Raw genomic sequence first — 17,798 nt, 5'->3', positions numbered from 1 at the left:
TATTAATTTGCAGTAGTAAATACATCATTAATCTTCTACCTGTACATCACATTTTATAAATGGATATTATACAAAAAGTAAAATATTTTAAGTTTTGAGGGAGATAGAGACAAATGTTGTATAACAAGCTGTAAGATCTGAAAATTCTATGAAGTAATTGTTACTCAAAGCAGTGACTATAGTATGAGATGAACTACATTATGAAATGAACTACGGTGTGAGATGAACTACGGTATGAGATGAACTACATTATGAAATGAACTACGGTGCGAGATGAACTATAGTATGAGATGAACTACGGTGTGAGATGAACCACATAATACAAGTAGGGATGAAATTTTTTTTTTTTTCATATATGATTGGTAAAGCAGCTGTTCTTCATGAATTTTTGTAACAAAATATTTTAAATGTTTGCTGTTAAATGCAAAGCTACACAATTGGCTATATGTGATTTTCCCACCATTAGTGAGATGGAAATTGTACAGTGAATTTTCTTTTCAAGAGACCTTTCTGTTGTTCTAGAAACTGTAGGGTGACTTTTTTGTTTTTTTTTGGAGAGTCCTTTCTCCTGTTGTGGAAACTATAGGCTGGATTTTTTTTAAAGAGACCTTTCTCCTGCTGTGGAAACTATCCAGTGATTTTTTTAGCCCTTTTTGTTGCTATGGAAATTGTAGGGTTATTTTTTTTCAAGAGACTGTTTTATTGCTGTGGAAACTGTAGGACAATCTTGTTTTCCAGAGACCTTTCTGCTGCTTTTTACAGAGAAGTGTTTTCTTCCACCCAGAGACCTAGGTGTTTGTTTTTAATCTTCAAAATGGTTTTTTTTTATGAGTAACTTCACGTACTGCACTAATACTGTTTATACTTAATGATGCAATTTTTATCAGAAACATAGCAATATGTTATTAACTTTATGTTAATTTGTTTCACTACTTTTTGTTTTGTTAAAGTATTAGAAACCTTTATTTTTCCAAAAGTAAATAAATCACATGAGAATATAATAATCTTGCCTTCAAGAGTTTATTCTGGTAAATAATATAAGCTCCTACATTCTTTTCTGTAGTCAAGTTCTTTTTTTACTTTATAATTTTAAGTCGAAAAGTCAGTTTTTTCCCAATCAAAATTACATGTGCTTAAAAAACACTTCATTTGTCAATAATGGGCATAATACTTTCAAAATGTCTTGAATGTCTGAACAGTTCAAACTGTCAAATGATCTCTTTAGATCTTAAATGAATTATGTTACATATTATCATTTTGTTTCCTTCTTCAGAAAAACTTAAAACACAAAAAATTACTATATATCATCACGCTTGGAACTGTATTTAATGATATACAATATGTTATTCTAATTCCAAACTGTTTAATAACTAGTAAGTATCATTCTCTATATATTTTAATAGCCAGCCAAATAATTTAGAGAAAACTAAACTTTAATATAATTAGTCCTTTTAAAACTTGAAAATGGATTATCTCGTGTTGTTCTTTCACTACTGATTGTTTAGAGCTACAGTTTCTGTTCAGACCCTTGACAATCAAGTATTTTCATAGTTCCTGTTAATGTTTAGATCCTTGACAACCAAGTATTTCCATAGTTCTGTTATTGTTTAGATCCTTGACAACCAAGTATTTCCATAGTTCTGTTATTGTTTAGATCCTTTACAACCAAGTATTTTCATAGTTCCTGTCATTGTTTAGATCCTTCACAACCAAGTATTTCCATAGTTCTGTTATTGTTTAGATCCTTGACAACCAAGTATTTCCATAGTTCTGTTATTGTTTAGATCCTTGACAACCAAGTATTTTCATAGTTCCTGTTATTGTTTAGATCCTTACAACCAAGTATTTTCATAGTTCCTGTCATTGTTTAGATCCTTCACAACCAAGTATTTCCATAGTTCTGTTATTGTTTAGATCCTTGACAACCAAGTATTTCCATAGTTCTGTTATTGTTTAGATCCTTGACAACCAAGTATTTTCATAGTTCCTGTTATTGTTTAGATCCTTGACAACCAAGTATTTTCATAGTTCCTGTTATTGTTTAGATCCTTGACAACCAAGTATTTTCATGGTAACTTATTGAATGCAGGTCACTCAAGTAATTAAATAAAAATATTGGGTTCTTAAACTTGTGAGAATAAAATTTTTTTCCTCACAAAATAATCAGCAATCTCCTGCTAAAAGAGTTGAGAAATATTTTCCAATTTCTTTTAAAATCTTTTAACTAACTTCTAATAAGTATGTGGAAGTGTGTATTTATCTTAAGGTTTTTTCTTTTTAATTGTTTGCATTAAAACCTTGTATTTATTTTGTGTTTTATACAAGTACAGTTAAAAGTATTTTTGTAAACAAGATGGTAAAACAGAACTTTTTCCACATTCCATTTTCAACATAGTTCATTAGACAGATTATCAGTAGTGGATTTTGTGTTCATTACCAATGTTACATATAACACTTTGTGGATTTTGTGTTCATTACCAATGTTACATATAACACTTTGTGGATTTTGTGTTCACTACCAATGTTACATATAACACTTTGTGGATTTTGTGTTCACTACCAATGTTACATATAACACTTTGTGGATTTTGTGTTCATTACCAATGTTACATATAACACTTTGTGGATTTTGTGTTCATTACCAATGTTACATATAACACTTTGTGGATTTTGTGTTCATTACCAATGTTACATATAACATTTTGTGGATTTTTGTGTTCACTACCAATGTTACATATAACACTTTGTGGATTTTTGTGTTCACTACCAATGTTACATATAACACTTTGTGGATTTTTGTGTTCATTACCAATGTTACATATAACACTGTGGATTTTGTGTTCATTACCAATGTTACATATAACACTATGTAATAGTTGCATGGAAAAAGTAACTGAAATTTTCATTTAAATAAGAGATTTTGTACAGAAATTATGGAATAAATATCTACTGTGCAAGACTGCTTTATTAAAACAATAAATATCTACTTTGCAAGACTGCTTTATTAAAACAATAAATATCTACTGTGCAAGACTGCTTTATTAAAACACCCAATATGTTAAGACATTTCTCCTTAACATGTTGTAGAGAACTCTACGCTCTGAAGAACAACACACAGGAGATAATAATAAATTCTTTTAATGAGCAATTACACACATGAGACACAGGTTCCTGTAAAAGTACAGTACCAGAATGAAATAAAATACTGAAAACATTCCCTACATTGTAAAAAACATACATTTAATAAAAATTCCGTGTTTTTTACTTTAAAAACCCTGTCTCTCAAAATTTGAGTTTGATAAAGGTTGTGGTAAATTTCCCTTTTCACAAGTTAATAATAAATTAAAATTTATTATAAATATAAATCAGGAACAATTTCTAACAATACTGACTAATACAGTACTTTTCATATTGAACAAAATATTAAATTTACATACAAGCTTCATAGAAGTACACTAATATTTCTTATTTTAAACCTCTGTTTTCAAGAACAAATTTACTTCAGTTAGCAAAACAGAATATTGTCACTATTTTTTTGGTTTACACTCAGATGTATTTGTATTTAAGGCTGACTGGCTGTCATCCCTAATTTTGAACTAGTGACTAGAGGGAAGGTAGCCAGTTAGTAGCACCCTACCATCCACTATTCATGCTGAGAGACTGAATGTCACTCTTATAACAAATCTACAGCTTAAAGTATGAAGAATATTTTGCAGTAATGCATTGATTCAAACTTTTCTAATCAGATAAATCCATGGGGCCAACTGAACTGATTTGCAAGTGAGGTTTTAAACAGTACTTTTTGTGTTTAAAATAACTGAGATTAAAGTCATAAAACAACCAGAAATTTACAATGATTCTTATCCATTGTAATAAACTCATAAAGAATATCTTTTAAAAGAAATATCATCTGGCTGAAGAAGCAAATATCAAAATAATATATTCTCAAGACTGCCGGTATGGATATTAAGATAAAGTACAGAACTTTAATCTGAAGATTACCTAAGAAGGTTTAAACGTTGTACTGTATGTTATTTTAATTAAAGTTTTAATACCCATACCAGCCATCTTAAGAACACATTTTTACTTCAAGTGAGTTTCTCATCATCATGAAATGTCAAAATAAAAACTCTTTCTGCTGTTCACTATGACAGTAATGAGTAAATATACATTCTGTGTTTCATTATTAGTTGCTAATTTGAATGAGAAGATGCCAAGAATCATGTTTTAAAACTCAACATGATGTTTCTTATATTAACACACATATATTAAGACAATAACTTACACTGATGCAACAACCATTATACTCCAAAAATACTTTTGAGCACAAAGCACCAAAAATCTTACAATTTACAGATCACAGTAATCAAAAAGGATTTTTAGTTAACCTTTTTTCAGTTTTTTCTTTATTTTACTGTGTTAGAATGAATTCTTCAGTTTTTATTTCATCTTCCAAACATGAATTTTGTTGAAAAAAAACATGGATCCCAATACTATTTGATGGCACAATTATTATAGAAGTAAACTGGTTTCAGGGAAATTCCATCACCCATAAGTAGTCAAAATAGATTTTTTTCTTTCCCAAATTTTTAATTTCAGTGGTGAAAGAAATGATTACATTGTCTATAAAAAGCTTGTCCACTGAACAATTAAGAACAATAGATGTGTAGTATTGATGTTATATTATCTTCTCACAAGTTTATTGTGATGAGTACATGAGAATTTAAAACACTACATACACATAAGATAATGTTAATATTTAAGCTTAACATGTCTACTTTCAAACACTTAATCTGCTAATAACTTCTGTGTGCAACAAAAACCACAAGTGTCATAACATTTCTTTGATTTAACTCCCAGAATAAAATTGACATATTTTTTTAACCTAAAAGTGATGTATGCATCATTAGATAGCACTTTACTTTTGGCATCACAGATCTTATAAAACAAAACAGTGCTCTTACATTTAAATAATAAAATTTGCATACGATGTCTTGAGACTATAAATAAATAGATCAGTTGGTTAACAATACAATACTGAACATGTACATTTAATTAAAGCTAATCATAAACAAACCAACCAACCATCTTGAGTGAGTGCAAAACATCAATACTTACTACTCCATTTTCTTTAAGACAGTTTTCTTTTTTTAATTTGGTAGAAAATTAAAATAAGGACAGTTGAAACACATGTCACAACAGACTAGCCATGTCTTAGTAATCTAAATAAATGAAAAAAACAATAAATTTTAAGTCTACTCATAATCATAACAATGAAAACATTACATAAGTTATTGTTATACAACAAGTTATTCATTTAACACCAATCATTAAATGTAATGAAATGTTCTTTTATATTCATATGGATAAGGTGGCAATTGAAACTTTCTTGAACATTCATGCAATAGATTTGAAAGGTTTGTACATTAGAAAATTAAGAGTGAACAATCTGTAATGCAAATTGATCTCAAACTTTCAACCTTCTACAAGTTTTAATAAAAAAATTTTCAATACTAGTTTGTTAACAAAATAAATACAGAGTGTAGTATGAAGTGACCTTGGAACACTTTATTCAAAATCAAATATAAAACCTGATACTTTCTAACCACTGAATGTTTCGTCTGTTATCATACAATAAACAGCTTCATAAAATATAAAACCTGATACTCTTAACCACTGAATGTTTTGTCTGTTATCATATAACAAACAGTTTCATAACATAGTAAAATCTGATACTTCCTAACTACTGAATGTCTTGTATCTATATAAGACACAAGAATTTGTAAGCATAATATAAACAGTTAATACATACTGCTAGGGATAAACAGAGTACTGGTTAGTCTTCTTCAGGCATGATATTAGTTCAAACAAAAAGGTTATGTACAGAACAAAATATCTGTAGGAACTATGGGTAACAGGATGTAACGATGATTAAATAGGCAGCACACAGGATCACCTACAAAAGTTGTAAAACTTTTAAATCAAGACCCAAAAGATGAGCACATTTCAAATAGTTGACTAATCTTCAGAAAGCACTTAAGTTTCGGGTCTCGTTTTGAAAACATTAAAAGGATGTAACAATGAAATGTTATCATATAATGACAAAATATTGTAACAAACTTATTACTTACAAGAAGGTCAAGGGAGTGAAGAGAATAAATTTGGTCAATTTTGTTAAAGTTACTAGAGCCACTGTATCAATTTAAAGATAAAACACATGTTTAAGCTTATTAAAAGGGGAATTTTTTATTCCAAATAATAAATAAATAATTACTTTCAAAAGTGTGCTTTTATTTTAATGAATTTGTCACTCAAAAATTGAAATTTTTTCCTTGTTCTTCTGACATGTAAAATATTTCAGTTAAAATTGTATATAACCTAACCTGGTGAGTATGCAGCTCACAATATGGTATTGAATTACATAACACACAATACTTGCACATGTACTTTATAAAAATTATTGTTTATTATTATTATGTATTTTACTTTACCTGACCTAAAAGTTTTCTCTTTTTATATTTCACTTACTTTTAAAATAATGAATACATATAAGAAACAAAGTACTTACCTGGACATTCTTTTTTATAATAATGATAGTACTGCACTCAACAATTTCTATTTAATTAACTAACGTAGCAAAAAAACATCAAATAATAACATGCAAAAGAAAACAACAGTCCATAACTATCATAATTTTTCTAGTTTTCTAACTTTGCAACAAAACCCTTTACAAATTCATCGGCTAGTCGATATGCTTCCCATGGAATGAAACTTGTACTGAAAGAGAAAGTTACAATTCTCTTTGGAGAAAACAATATAATATATTATTTGATAAATGAAAACCTTGGCTTTCTATCAGTTATAAGTAATATACTACTAAACGTAAGAGAGAATTATTAACAAATCCTGAAAGAGAGGGTGTGGGAGTGGAGTCTGATGTTCAATTTTGGTGGCTCTATAATTAAGCAAAATTGAAAGCTATGTAAATCATGCTTTGCCTGAGTAATGATAACATTATAATTAGTAATTTACATTAAATGTCATGAAAAATATATATGTAAAAACAGCTGGTTTGGGTTGAGAAAATTTTTTATGTTGAGGAGCAAACAACGTTTCGACCTTCTTCGGTCATTGTCAGGTTCACAAAGAAAGAAAAAAAATTAAAAAAAATAGTTTGTTTAAAATAAACAAAAAAGATGGCAATTCCAAGGTAAACAAGAGAAGAAGGTGCATAAATCAGGTTTGTTTTCTTATTCACCACAAAAATGATGGATGCAGCTGCACAAGCTTTGGTAGGACTAAAAACAAAATTGTATACATCGTAAGGTTCAAAAAGAAAGCTGTATATATATATATCTTAGGACTAATAGGACTGACTGATAGCTGACCACATGTTTGAAGAGGGTTGTGTAACTGAGTGTAGGAATGTAGGAGGTGTGCTTAGATGTTTGATTATATTTAGTAATATAGGTATAAAGATGTTCCTTTGTATTGGTTTATTTGGAGTTGTTGTATAAGTAAGGCTTCTTTAATTTTGCATTTGTTTATATTTGTTTCTTCATTTAGTATTTGGGTGTTTTCTATGGTTATGTTGTGTTTATTTGATTTGCAGTATTTGAAAACGTGTGAAGGTGACTTTTTGTGTTCTTTGAATCTGGTTTGCATAAGAGACCCAAGAGTTTGGGTTAACGAGAACCCTGTATTACCCTAAACAATTGGAGCACTGCTAAAAAGGTTTGATAAATTAGAGGCATAACAATATTGGATATTACTCTAACTAGTTACAGTAATTCCAAATATTTCACAGCTATGAACTGTGTGAAAGGTATTGATTATAAACATTATACTAATAACACGCGCAGTAGGTGTTTAAACATGTTTAACAGTAATATGAAAACATGCTGTTACTGTAAGTACATAAGAAAATGTATGCAAATTTTCAAATATAAAAAACAAACAAATGTAAACAATGTATTTAAAAAGTCAAAAATGCCAAAGGAATTTACTTTAAAATGTTTAAGAAAAGTATTAAATCTGTTAAGTTTTTAAAAAAAGCTTAGCTTTGGTCATTACCTTAGTCACACGTGACTAGTTTCAACTCTTTAATCCTTCTTTCTCCCAGATTCAGTCTTCCCATTTTTGGTAGAATCAACTTTTATAGGTATATGCTCTCCTTTAACAGCAGGAACTGCATGACCAAGAGCATCACATATACCGCCCATGAAGACAGCACAGAAGAGGTTTTCAAAAGGTAGAAAAGGATCGTGAATGCCCAGAAGAATAGAAGACAGTTTAAAATAAACAAAAAAGATGGCAATTCCAAGGTAAACAAGAGAAGAAGGTGCAGAAATCAGGTTTGTTTTCTTATTCACCACAAAAATGATGGATGCAGCTGCACAAGCTTTGGTAGGACTAAAAATCAAAATTGTATACATCGTAAGGTTCAAAAAGAAAGCTGTATATATATCTTAGGACTAAAAAAATGTATACATCGTAAGGTTAAAAAAGAAAGCTGTATATATATCTTAGGACTAAAAAAATGTATACATCTTAAGGCTAAAAAAAATTGTATACATCTTAGAAATAAAAAAAATGAAAACTGTATAATCTTAGGGCTAAAACAGAAAATTCCATACATCTTAAGACTAAAAAAAAGAAACTGTATACATCTTAGGACTAAAAAAGAAAATTGTATACATCTTAAGACTAAAAAAAAGAAACTGTATACATCTTAGGACTAAAAAAGAAAATTGTATACATCTTAAGACTAAAAATAAACTGTATACATCTTAAGACTAAAAAAAACTGTATACATCTTAGGACTAAAAAAAGAAAATTGTATACATCTTAGGACTAAAAAAGAAAATTGTATACATCTTAAGACTAAAAAAATAAAATTGTATAAATCTTAGGACTAAGAAAGAAAATTGTATACATCTTAGGACTAAAAAAGAAAACTGTATACATCTTAAGACTAAAAAAATAAAATTGTATAAATCTTAGGACTAAGAAAGAAAATTGTATACATCTTAGGACTAAAAAAGAAAACTGTATACATCTTAGGACTAAAAAAGAAAATTGTATACATCTTGGGGCTAAAACTATTGTGTACATTTTAGGGTTAAAGATTAAATTGTATACACCTTAGAACTGAAAAGTTTTTGTACATAAAATATTAAATTTTTCCACCATTTTAGTTGTTTTTTTAAATACATTAAAACAATTACTGTTTGACAAGAAACACATTTTATTTTAATAATTATTTCATACTTTGATGTAAATGCTGAAGGATAAAAAAACCAGAAATGGGAAGAATGAAGAAGAAAAGACTTTTGTTACAACAAAATAGGGATAATATAAAATAATAAATCTCTAATTAATTATATAAGAAGAAAACTCACAAGCTTGGTTGCATACATTCAACAGCAGATGGAGTCCATACCCCTCTGAACAGCCTTTCCAGTAATATCAAGATAGCTTCTCCATTTCCTAATAGCAGTGCAAAGAGTAATAAAATAGTTTATGTTTTGTTCTAACTTATACAAAAAGAAACTTATCATTACTCATGAAGTTTTATTTCACATGAAATTAGCTGGACATAAACAATATACACAATCATATAAATTGAAACAAACAAACAGCAATTACAGAGAAAACAGTAAATTGATGCTAAGGAAAGTGTGTTAAAGAGTTAATATTAAGCATTAATATGAACATTAATTAAATAACCTCTTCTCATATAATACAATGCAAGATTAAAAGACAAAATCTAAATAGAATTATTAATGCTGTCTAGTTGAGAACTAAATGAGTTTATAATTTAGTTAAGAAATATAATGTCTCATGTAATACTTCTAAATTATGCTACATTATATTTTGCTATTATTAAAACCAGTGAGACCTTTCAGATGTCCAGTGCAAACCTGCATATAAAGTTTCAAAATTTAAGTAAAAATAACAATTAAAAACCTACACCAACAGTTCTTAATTCACTAACATTTCAGAATTGATATTTTCTTATACTCACATAATGTAATGTGCAAGAAAAATGAAAAAGTATCTAACTTACAGTTCTATATATCTTTGTAGTCTGTAAACAACACACTTAAAAATTCACTGTCTCTGTCATTGAAAAATAATTAGTTTATATTTTCTAAGAAATTATTAGCCCCTGATACTATAATTATCCACGTTTTCTTTCTCATATGGTTTTTCTTTCTCTTTCACTGGTATCATTATTAAAGTTTACCCTTGTTGGACCTTGCATCACATTATTTCAACAACTACTGATGAAGCTCAGTTATGAGACTGGCTACAGTCAAAGTTCACATACCACTGGATAGACTAAATTAAAAACTATTTACATCAATGTACAGTAAATTAAGTTGTATGAAAAGTAGCTTAAGGTTTTGAGAAACTGACAAGGCCTAACTAACTCCTGCTATGAGGAACAAGAAAACCTAACGGAAGTTATGAGACTCAAGAACAAACTACAGGTCTACTTATTTTATTTTATTTGTTTGAAAGCTATACAAATTTTGTTTATGATATGACATCAGTTAAGTGTTATACTACTTAGCAAGTACAGTGGATGACAGCAGGACATTCTCATGACTCAAATATATATTAAGTGTCAAACAGTGGAATTAAAAAAAACTGCTTATTTATAGAAAATAAACTATATTTATTAGAGGTAAATTTGTATTGACCAAAAATATTTTTAGCCAGACTGACCTGATGATAATTTGAAACATTAGGTTAAATAAAAAAAAATTGTTTCTGTGGTATTTTTCATGATTTAGAGCTGAAACAATTACTACTGCATTGAAAAGCAGTGTCAAAAGAAACAATACATTAAATGAAATTAACTGACTGGATATGCACAGATGTCATTTTGTGAACTACAATAAAATATAAAATTTAAGATGAAGTACTTTTAATGTTTTTCAAAATGTTTCTCAATAAAACTTTAGTAATTTAATGGTATAAAAAACTAAAAGAAAAACTACACCAAAGTATATATGTTTTTTGAAGCTGAAACTAATAATTTCATGCAAGTTTCACGTAATTCAGAGTGTGAGAGAGAAGAGAATATGGGTATTAATGGCACATCTCTGGTTAAAATGGTGTATAGAGAAACAAGCTCCATATGAGTTCATAAACAGTGTTTAGATGAAGTAAACCTATAGTAGTTAGATGAAGTTAATCTATAGAATTAATGTAGCATTTTTAAAACATTATTTAACCATCCTCTGATATTATTATATACTATTATTATTTACTTCACCTATTCTAACCTTAACATAATCAAAGATAAAAATCTCCCATTTGTACATTCTAGTTACTTTTACAATAATAATAATACATAAAGAATATACAAGAAACACAAGATATAAAGTACTTACCAGGGTTTTTTTTTTACTGTCAACTGTTGATGACACTTAGCCCTATTATTTTACACTATTGGCACGACTGCACTAAATACTTTTTTAACAAATTAAATAATGCAACAAAGAATGCAGAATAATAACATGTAAAAATCAGACAATTTCCTATAACTACCACAATTTGTCTAGCTTTTTAATGATACAACAAGAGCTATTACAAATTCAGTTAATACCATCAATGTATTTGTTAAGGGAACAAGAGCTGAACCAGAAGAGAAACTGAAAGTTATCTATATATAAACTAATGTAATATAATATATGCCATTTGATAGGAAAAAACCTCAACTTTCTATTAGTTTTAAATACTATAGCATCAGAACTACTAACAATTTCTAGACCTTTTTTAAAAACATGAACATCATATATTACTAAAATATGGAATAAAAGCTAAGTTTTTATGCTATATTTACTGGTATACCATGAAAAGAAAAAAGTTTAATTAAAGTATGAATGTAACTTAATAACCTTGTGACATGCACTGAAAATTATGTCTATGAGGATAATATTAAACATCTATGTTGTTAACATACTAATATCATGTTTAGCATGTAAAAAATCATAGATGTTAACATACTAATATCACGCTTAGTATGTAAAAATCATAGATGTTAACATACTAATATCACGCTTAGTATGTAAAAATCATAGATGTTAACATACTAATATCACGCTTAGTATGTAAAAAATCATAGACGCAACATACTAGTATCACAATTAGCACGTAAAAATCATAGATGTTAACATACTAATATCACGTTTATTATGTAAAAATCATAGATGTTAACATACTAATATCACATTTAGTTTAGTACAGTTTAGAAAATTAAAACTATAAAACAAAAATGTCAAGACCAATTACAGATATTCACAAATCATAAATAAAATTTATTTCAGGTTATAAAATATGCTTCACAGTGCAATCCACGTGACAATTTTAACCTTGATATTTATAATTCATTCTCATTTCATTGCATTAAGGTTTGAAAGTTGTTGAAGATTGAGACAGCAAACAGGATATTCCACATACAGCCTAACTATACACAAATTATATCTTATCCATCACACTGCATTAAAAACAGTGGCTTATGTAAGAAATAAATCATGACCCATGCCTTGTTTATGTTGTACATTAGAGATATTGTTAATAACGTCTTGAAATATTTTCTTACTGTTTGTTACTTTATAAAATTTTTTGAGTTTTGTTTCTCCTTCACGTGAGCTTGTTACCATGTTGCAATGGTAAATAAAAATGTACACAGAAATGTTTGGAGAATAATAAATAAAAAATAACTGGTTCATTGCCTCTTTAAACCCAAATTTGTCCAATAAGAACTAACTGATGTTAATATTAATAAATAAATAAGGTTAAAAATACTTCACTAATTTTGACGTATTGTAACATACATACAACTAATTAAAAATTATGTATCACCACTTAATTCAGTTCTCTTGTGGTCAGGCAACTTATTAATATAAACAACTCAACCAATACTAAGTCTATTAAATCTAAGACAGCCTGAAGAGTCTCGGTATTAGCTATTCACAGAAAAAATTCCAGAAACAAAACCACAAATAGCATATTTAACAAAACTACATGACTATAAACTGTCTCTACTTTGTTTTTGTTATTTTTTTAATAAAAAATAAAAGAAACAAAAATCATTCAACTTATTTTCCTATTCAGAATATTTTACTTCTAATCATAAACTTGATAATTTTAAGTATTTTTTGGTAAAATTAAGTTTCTACCCACCTTTAATTATGCCTGCAATAATCATGGTCAGATATCCAGTTGGGTATAACATGGAAGCATGTGCTACACCATCATGGACTTTTTTACACCTGTACACCTCATTCACTGCAGCTAACACCAATTTCACTGGCAGGAACTTGCACACCTTATAAGGTAAGTCAAGGGGTAAGTAGAACATTAAGTACCTGAAAAGTAATAAATTTTTAAATCACATTCCTAAATGTGGCAATGAATTACTTTATCCTACAACCTTGACAAACATACAAAAACTGAAACTTAATATTGCTATCTTTATTACATATAGGCCTAACAGGAAAGAGAGAATAAACATTTAAACCTGCATTATAAGCTTAACAACTTCACTGTTAAGTATATTATGTTTGTTAACTACTTATAAATAAAGATGAATAATATGCTCAAGCATACTGTTTTGTAAAAAAAGTTAACTTCACTAACAATACAAATTTGGTAACACTTTCAGTAAATGATAAAATTAACACCATAAAACTCAAAAATGTTTCACTGAGACATACAATTTTATGTTAGAGTAGTAAACATGCAATGGATATCATTGATCTCAGAACAGCTGGTGTGGGTATTAAAACTTTATCACAAAAAAGTGTTAACACCCATACCAGCTGTTTTAATATACATTTTATTTCAAGTGGGTTTCTCATCATCAAGAATGGATATCATTATTTTCCTATATTTACTATTCATCTTTCATAACCACTAAATGATTCAGTACTGAACAAAGTAACATCACAGATTTATCAAATTTTTCTCTGTAGAATTTTATTGAAACTACTGCTAAACAGGATGTTTAAATATATAAAATTTATATTTTGAAAGGTTGCCATCCTTCTCTTCACATTCAAACTGAGGTTTCAACAAGTTATAAATTATTTATATCAAAAATCAACTTCAGAGAGAAAGAAACTAATAAAAATGTACAGTTTTATTACTCTAGTGTTTGTCATGTATTTCTATTTATTATTGTAGTGTTTGTCATGTATTTCTATTTATTACTGTAGTGTTTGTCATGTATTTCTATTATTATATTATTATTTTATTTGTAATGTCATCAATTCCATGATTTGATTTCCATTTTACAGTGGGAATATTCACCAAAACTGCAGGAAACTAACAAGTATCTTAGTTCATTTACAATGAGAATATTCACTCAAACTGCAGGAAACTAACAAGTATCTTAGTTCATTTACAATGAGAATATTTACTCAAACTGCAGGAAACTATAACAAGAATCTTAGTTCATTTACAATGGGAATATTCACCAAAACTGCAGAAAACTAACAAGTATCTTAATTCATTTACAGTGGGAATATTCACCAAAACAGCAGGAAACTAACAAGTATCTTAGTTCATTTACAGTGGGAATATTCACCAAAACTGCAGGAAACTAACAAGTATCTTAGTTCATTTACAGTGGGAATATTTACCAAAACTGCAGGAAACTAACAAGTATCTTAGTTAATTTACAGTGGGAATATTCACCAAAACTGCAGGAAACTAACAAGTATCTCAGTTCAACTAAAACATTTATTTACTTTTTAGGTTACAACATTTGTTGTGAAACATCTTAAAAATACTCAAGCTTCCTCTTAAGATTTTCACTTTTCTTTATTATTTCATACATCTAGTGTCTTTCAATATAATTTAATAACATTTCATACATCTAGTGTCTTTCAATATAACTTAACATTTCATACATCTAGTGTCTTTCAATATAACTTAACATTTCTTACATCTAGTGTCTTTCAATATAATTTAATAACATTTCATACATTTAGTGTCTTTCAATCTAATTTAATCACATTTTTTACTTTATTTTGCTAACTGCAATAACAACCACTTCTGGTTAAAATAATAAAAATACATAACAAAAAAACCAATTTATCAGTAACCTATGATCTGATGTTTTGGAATAGTGTCACCTTTAAAACATAATATTTTAGTTAACAATTTTCTTTATGAAGATTCATTTTATAACTAATAAATACAGTTTCTTTTCAATAGATTGTGTTTGCAATTACACTGTTGCCTAGGCTTTACTAATATTGTTGAGATCATGCTACTCAAGCTTCAGTATTTTTCTCATTACCTTAACTAAGTAGTGTTACATTATAGCACCAGTCATGTAATTTGTAGAAAATTTAAGGCCTCAGTGAACAAGATTTACACACACATATAATATTAATACAGAAGGATTGCATTAAAAACAGCAATTCCAAAGCTATGACTAATAATAATAAGTTGTTATAAAAAAAACAAGCCTACACAAAAAATAAAAATGTTACACCAACTGAATGGATCCCCAAGATACAGGCTATAATGTGGGATATAAAATGTATCCTAGGTTTTGGAGGTGACTGAAGAAGTAGGACCCACATTGTGGTGGGAATACACTGTCTATCAGCCTTAACCTTCATTTGCAAGTCTCACATAAAGAATAATTAAATAATAAAATAATCAAAGGAATAGAAACAGAAATTAGGAAGTTATGTTCCCAAGGCAAAACCAGTAGGAGTGAGCAACAAATTAAAGTCATTGTACCTAGTCTCCCCTCAAACTTAAGGGAAAGGACACATGAAGGTACTGAAGGGTTACTTTTCACAATGAATCCAACAACCTGCTGAGCAACCATTAAATATTCTTCAATCAGAAAGTCACACTAAAAATGTAACCTGTATGAATAAATTCTTCATTTACACAAGAGAAAAGGAAAACACATTCATTTTCGAGTTAATTTTAAAGAAAGAAAACAAAAACTAAGTTTCGCTAACAGTACAAATATCAGTAAGTGAAAGAAATGAAAACATATCTGTAGTGCTCAGTGCTAAGGAAAAAAAATGAAGATTCATCAGCAAAATGCATAGAGAGAGCTAGTGCACACAGAAGTGTGTTGCCCTCCTATTGGTGGAGGACTTTTACCACATGACAACATCATACAACTTGTGTAAACCCCATAAACTTGGGTGACAGATGTCTAAAGGCCAGTGACATGGAAAGAAAGTAGCTTAACAATATGAAGCATATTCTTATAATACATCTTTCTCACACATTAATTTCTTGCATCAATTATATAAACAGCATCAGTTTCGCTTCTTCTGTGTTTATGAAATCTTCACTGAAAAATCTACTTTTTTTAAATGTAATACTTAAATGTGAGTTGACACACAGTATATATTTCAGTGTAAAACTCTATGTGAAAACATTGCATGAAAAACAACCAGTTGTTCATGTTATTTGTCACATTTATTCACTACACCATACAATGAGCAATAACCACAACAGGACAATAGTCCTGACTAAACTATAGTGTATTCATTGATTTGCCTTCAGTTCCTTATAATATTTTGGTAGGTCATTTAAATAACACTGAAGACATAATGAAATGAGGTACATGGATATTTAATAAAACTATTTGTTATTGTGATACATATACAAAGAACACCTACCAAACTTGAGAAAATGAGGCAATGCGAAAATTTAATAAACAATATTTGTTATTGTGATACATATACAAAGAGCACCTACCAAACTTGAGAAAATGAGGTACATGAAAATGTAATAAAACAATATTTGTTATTGTGATACCTATACAAAGAGCACCTACCAAACTTGAGAAAATGAAAATGAGGCACGGAAAATTTAATAAAAAGTATTTGTTATTGTGATACATATACAAAGAACCCCTACCAAACTTGAGAAAATGAGGTACATGAAAATTTAATAGAAGCTATTTGTTATTGTGATATATATACAAAGAACACCTACCAAACTCCTGTTGCAAGAAGAAGAGAACTGAGTTTTGAATACAGAAATTGCTGGTTCTCCCAAAAGAAAGTTACAAAGAATTGTACCTGCAAAAACAGACAACATACAAGACAGCCAGCAAGCCAAAGGATGCTTCCTAGAAAACATGTGAGATCCTGCAAAATAAATGAAAGTAATCTTTATTACTGTAAAAAATTATATACAGAATACATTTTAAATCAATCATAAAACTTAAGTTTTTACTCATAACATGAATCTGTAATAAAACTATAAAACCTTACATACTGATATTAAGAGGTAAAGAATCCTAATCAGATGACACCATAGTGTTGCAGAGTGATAAAAAAATATCTTACAGAATATCTTTTGTTTCTATAACATTAATCATGCAAGTATAAACATTAATCATGCTAGTATAAACATTTATATGCAAGTTGAGAAAATAGTTAGAGCAGGTTACCTTTCCGGTCATCGTCAGGTTCACAAAGAAAGAGGTAACTGAACCTGACGATGACCGAAGAAGGTTGAAACGTTGTTCGCCTTCTATGTAAAATATTTTCTCAACGCAAACGAGCCATTTTTGCATATAAATTTCTCAACAAGTGGGTTTCTCGACATCACTGATTAGTATAAACATTAATCACGCTAGTATAAACATTAATCATGTTAGTATAAACATTAATCATACAAGTGTAACCATTAATCATGCTAGTATAGACATTAATCATGCTAGTATAGACATTAATCATGCTAGTATAAACATTAATAATGCAAGTATAAACATTAATCATGTTAGTATA

General features: G+C 28.6%; 1 protein-coding gene across 1 annotated transcript; it reads right to left on the bottom strand.

Moving 5' to 3' along the window:
- Positions 1-3,122: 3,122 nt before the first annotated feature.
- On the bottom strand, positions 3,123-17,148 carry LOC143241778 (trimeric intracellular cation channel type 1B.1-like). Its single transcript, XM_076485009.1, is given in 6 exon segments — positions 3,123-5,222; positions 8,074-8,412; positions 9,402-9,489; positions 13,201-13,385; positions 16,999-17,028; positions 17,030-17,148. Coding segments are annotated over 5 exon segments (729 nt in total). The 5' UTR covers positions 17,146-17,148; the 3' UTR covers positions 3,123-5,222; positions 8,074-8,102.
- Between the last annotated feature and the right edge of the window lie 650 nt (positions 17,149-17,798).

The sequence above is a fragment of the Tachypleus tridentatus genome, unplaced genomic scaffold (genome assembly GCF_004210375.1).
Source record: "Tachypleus tridentatus isolate NWPU-2018 unplaced genomic scaffold, ASM421037v1 Hic_cluster_1, whole genome shotgun sequence".
NCBI lineage: Eukaryota > Metazoa > Arthropoda > Merostomata > Xiphosura > Limulidae > Tachypleus > Tachypleus tridentatus.
Note: the sequence above shows the minus strand (reverse complement) of the source record. Positions and strands in the feature narration are given on the sequence as shown.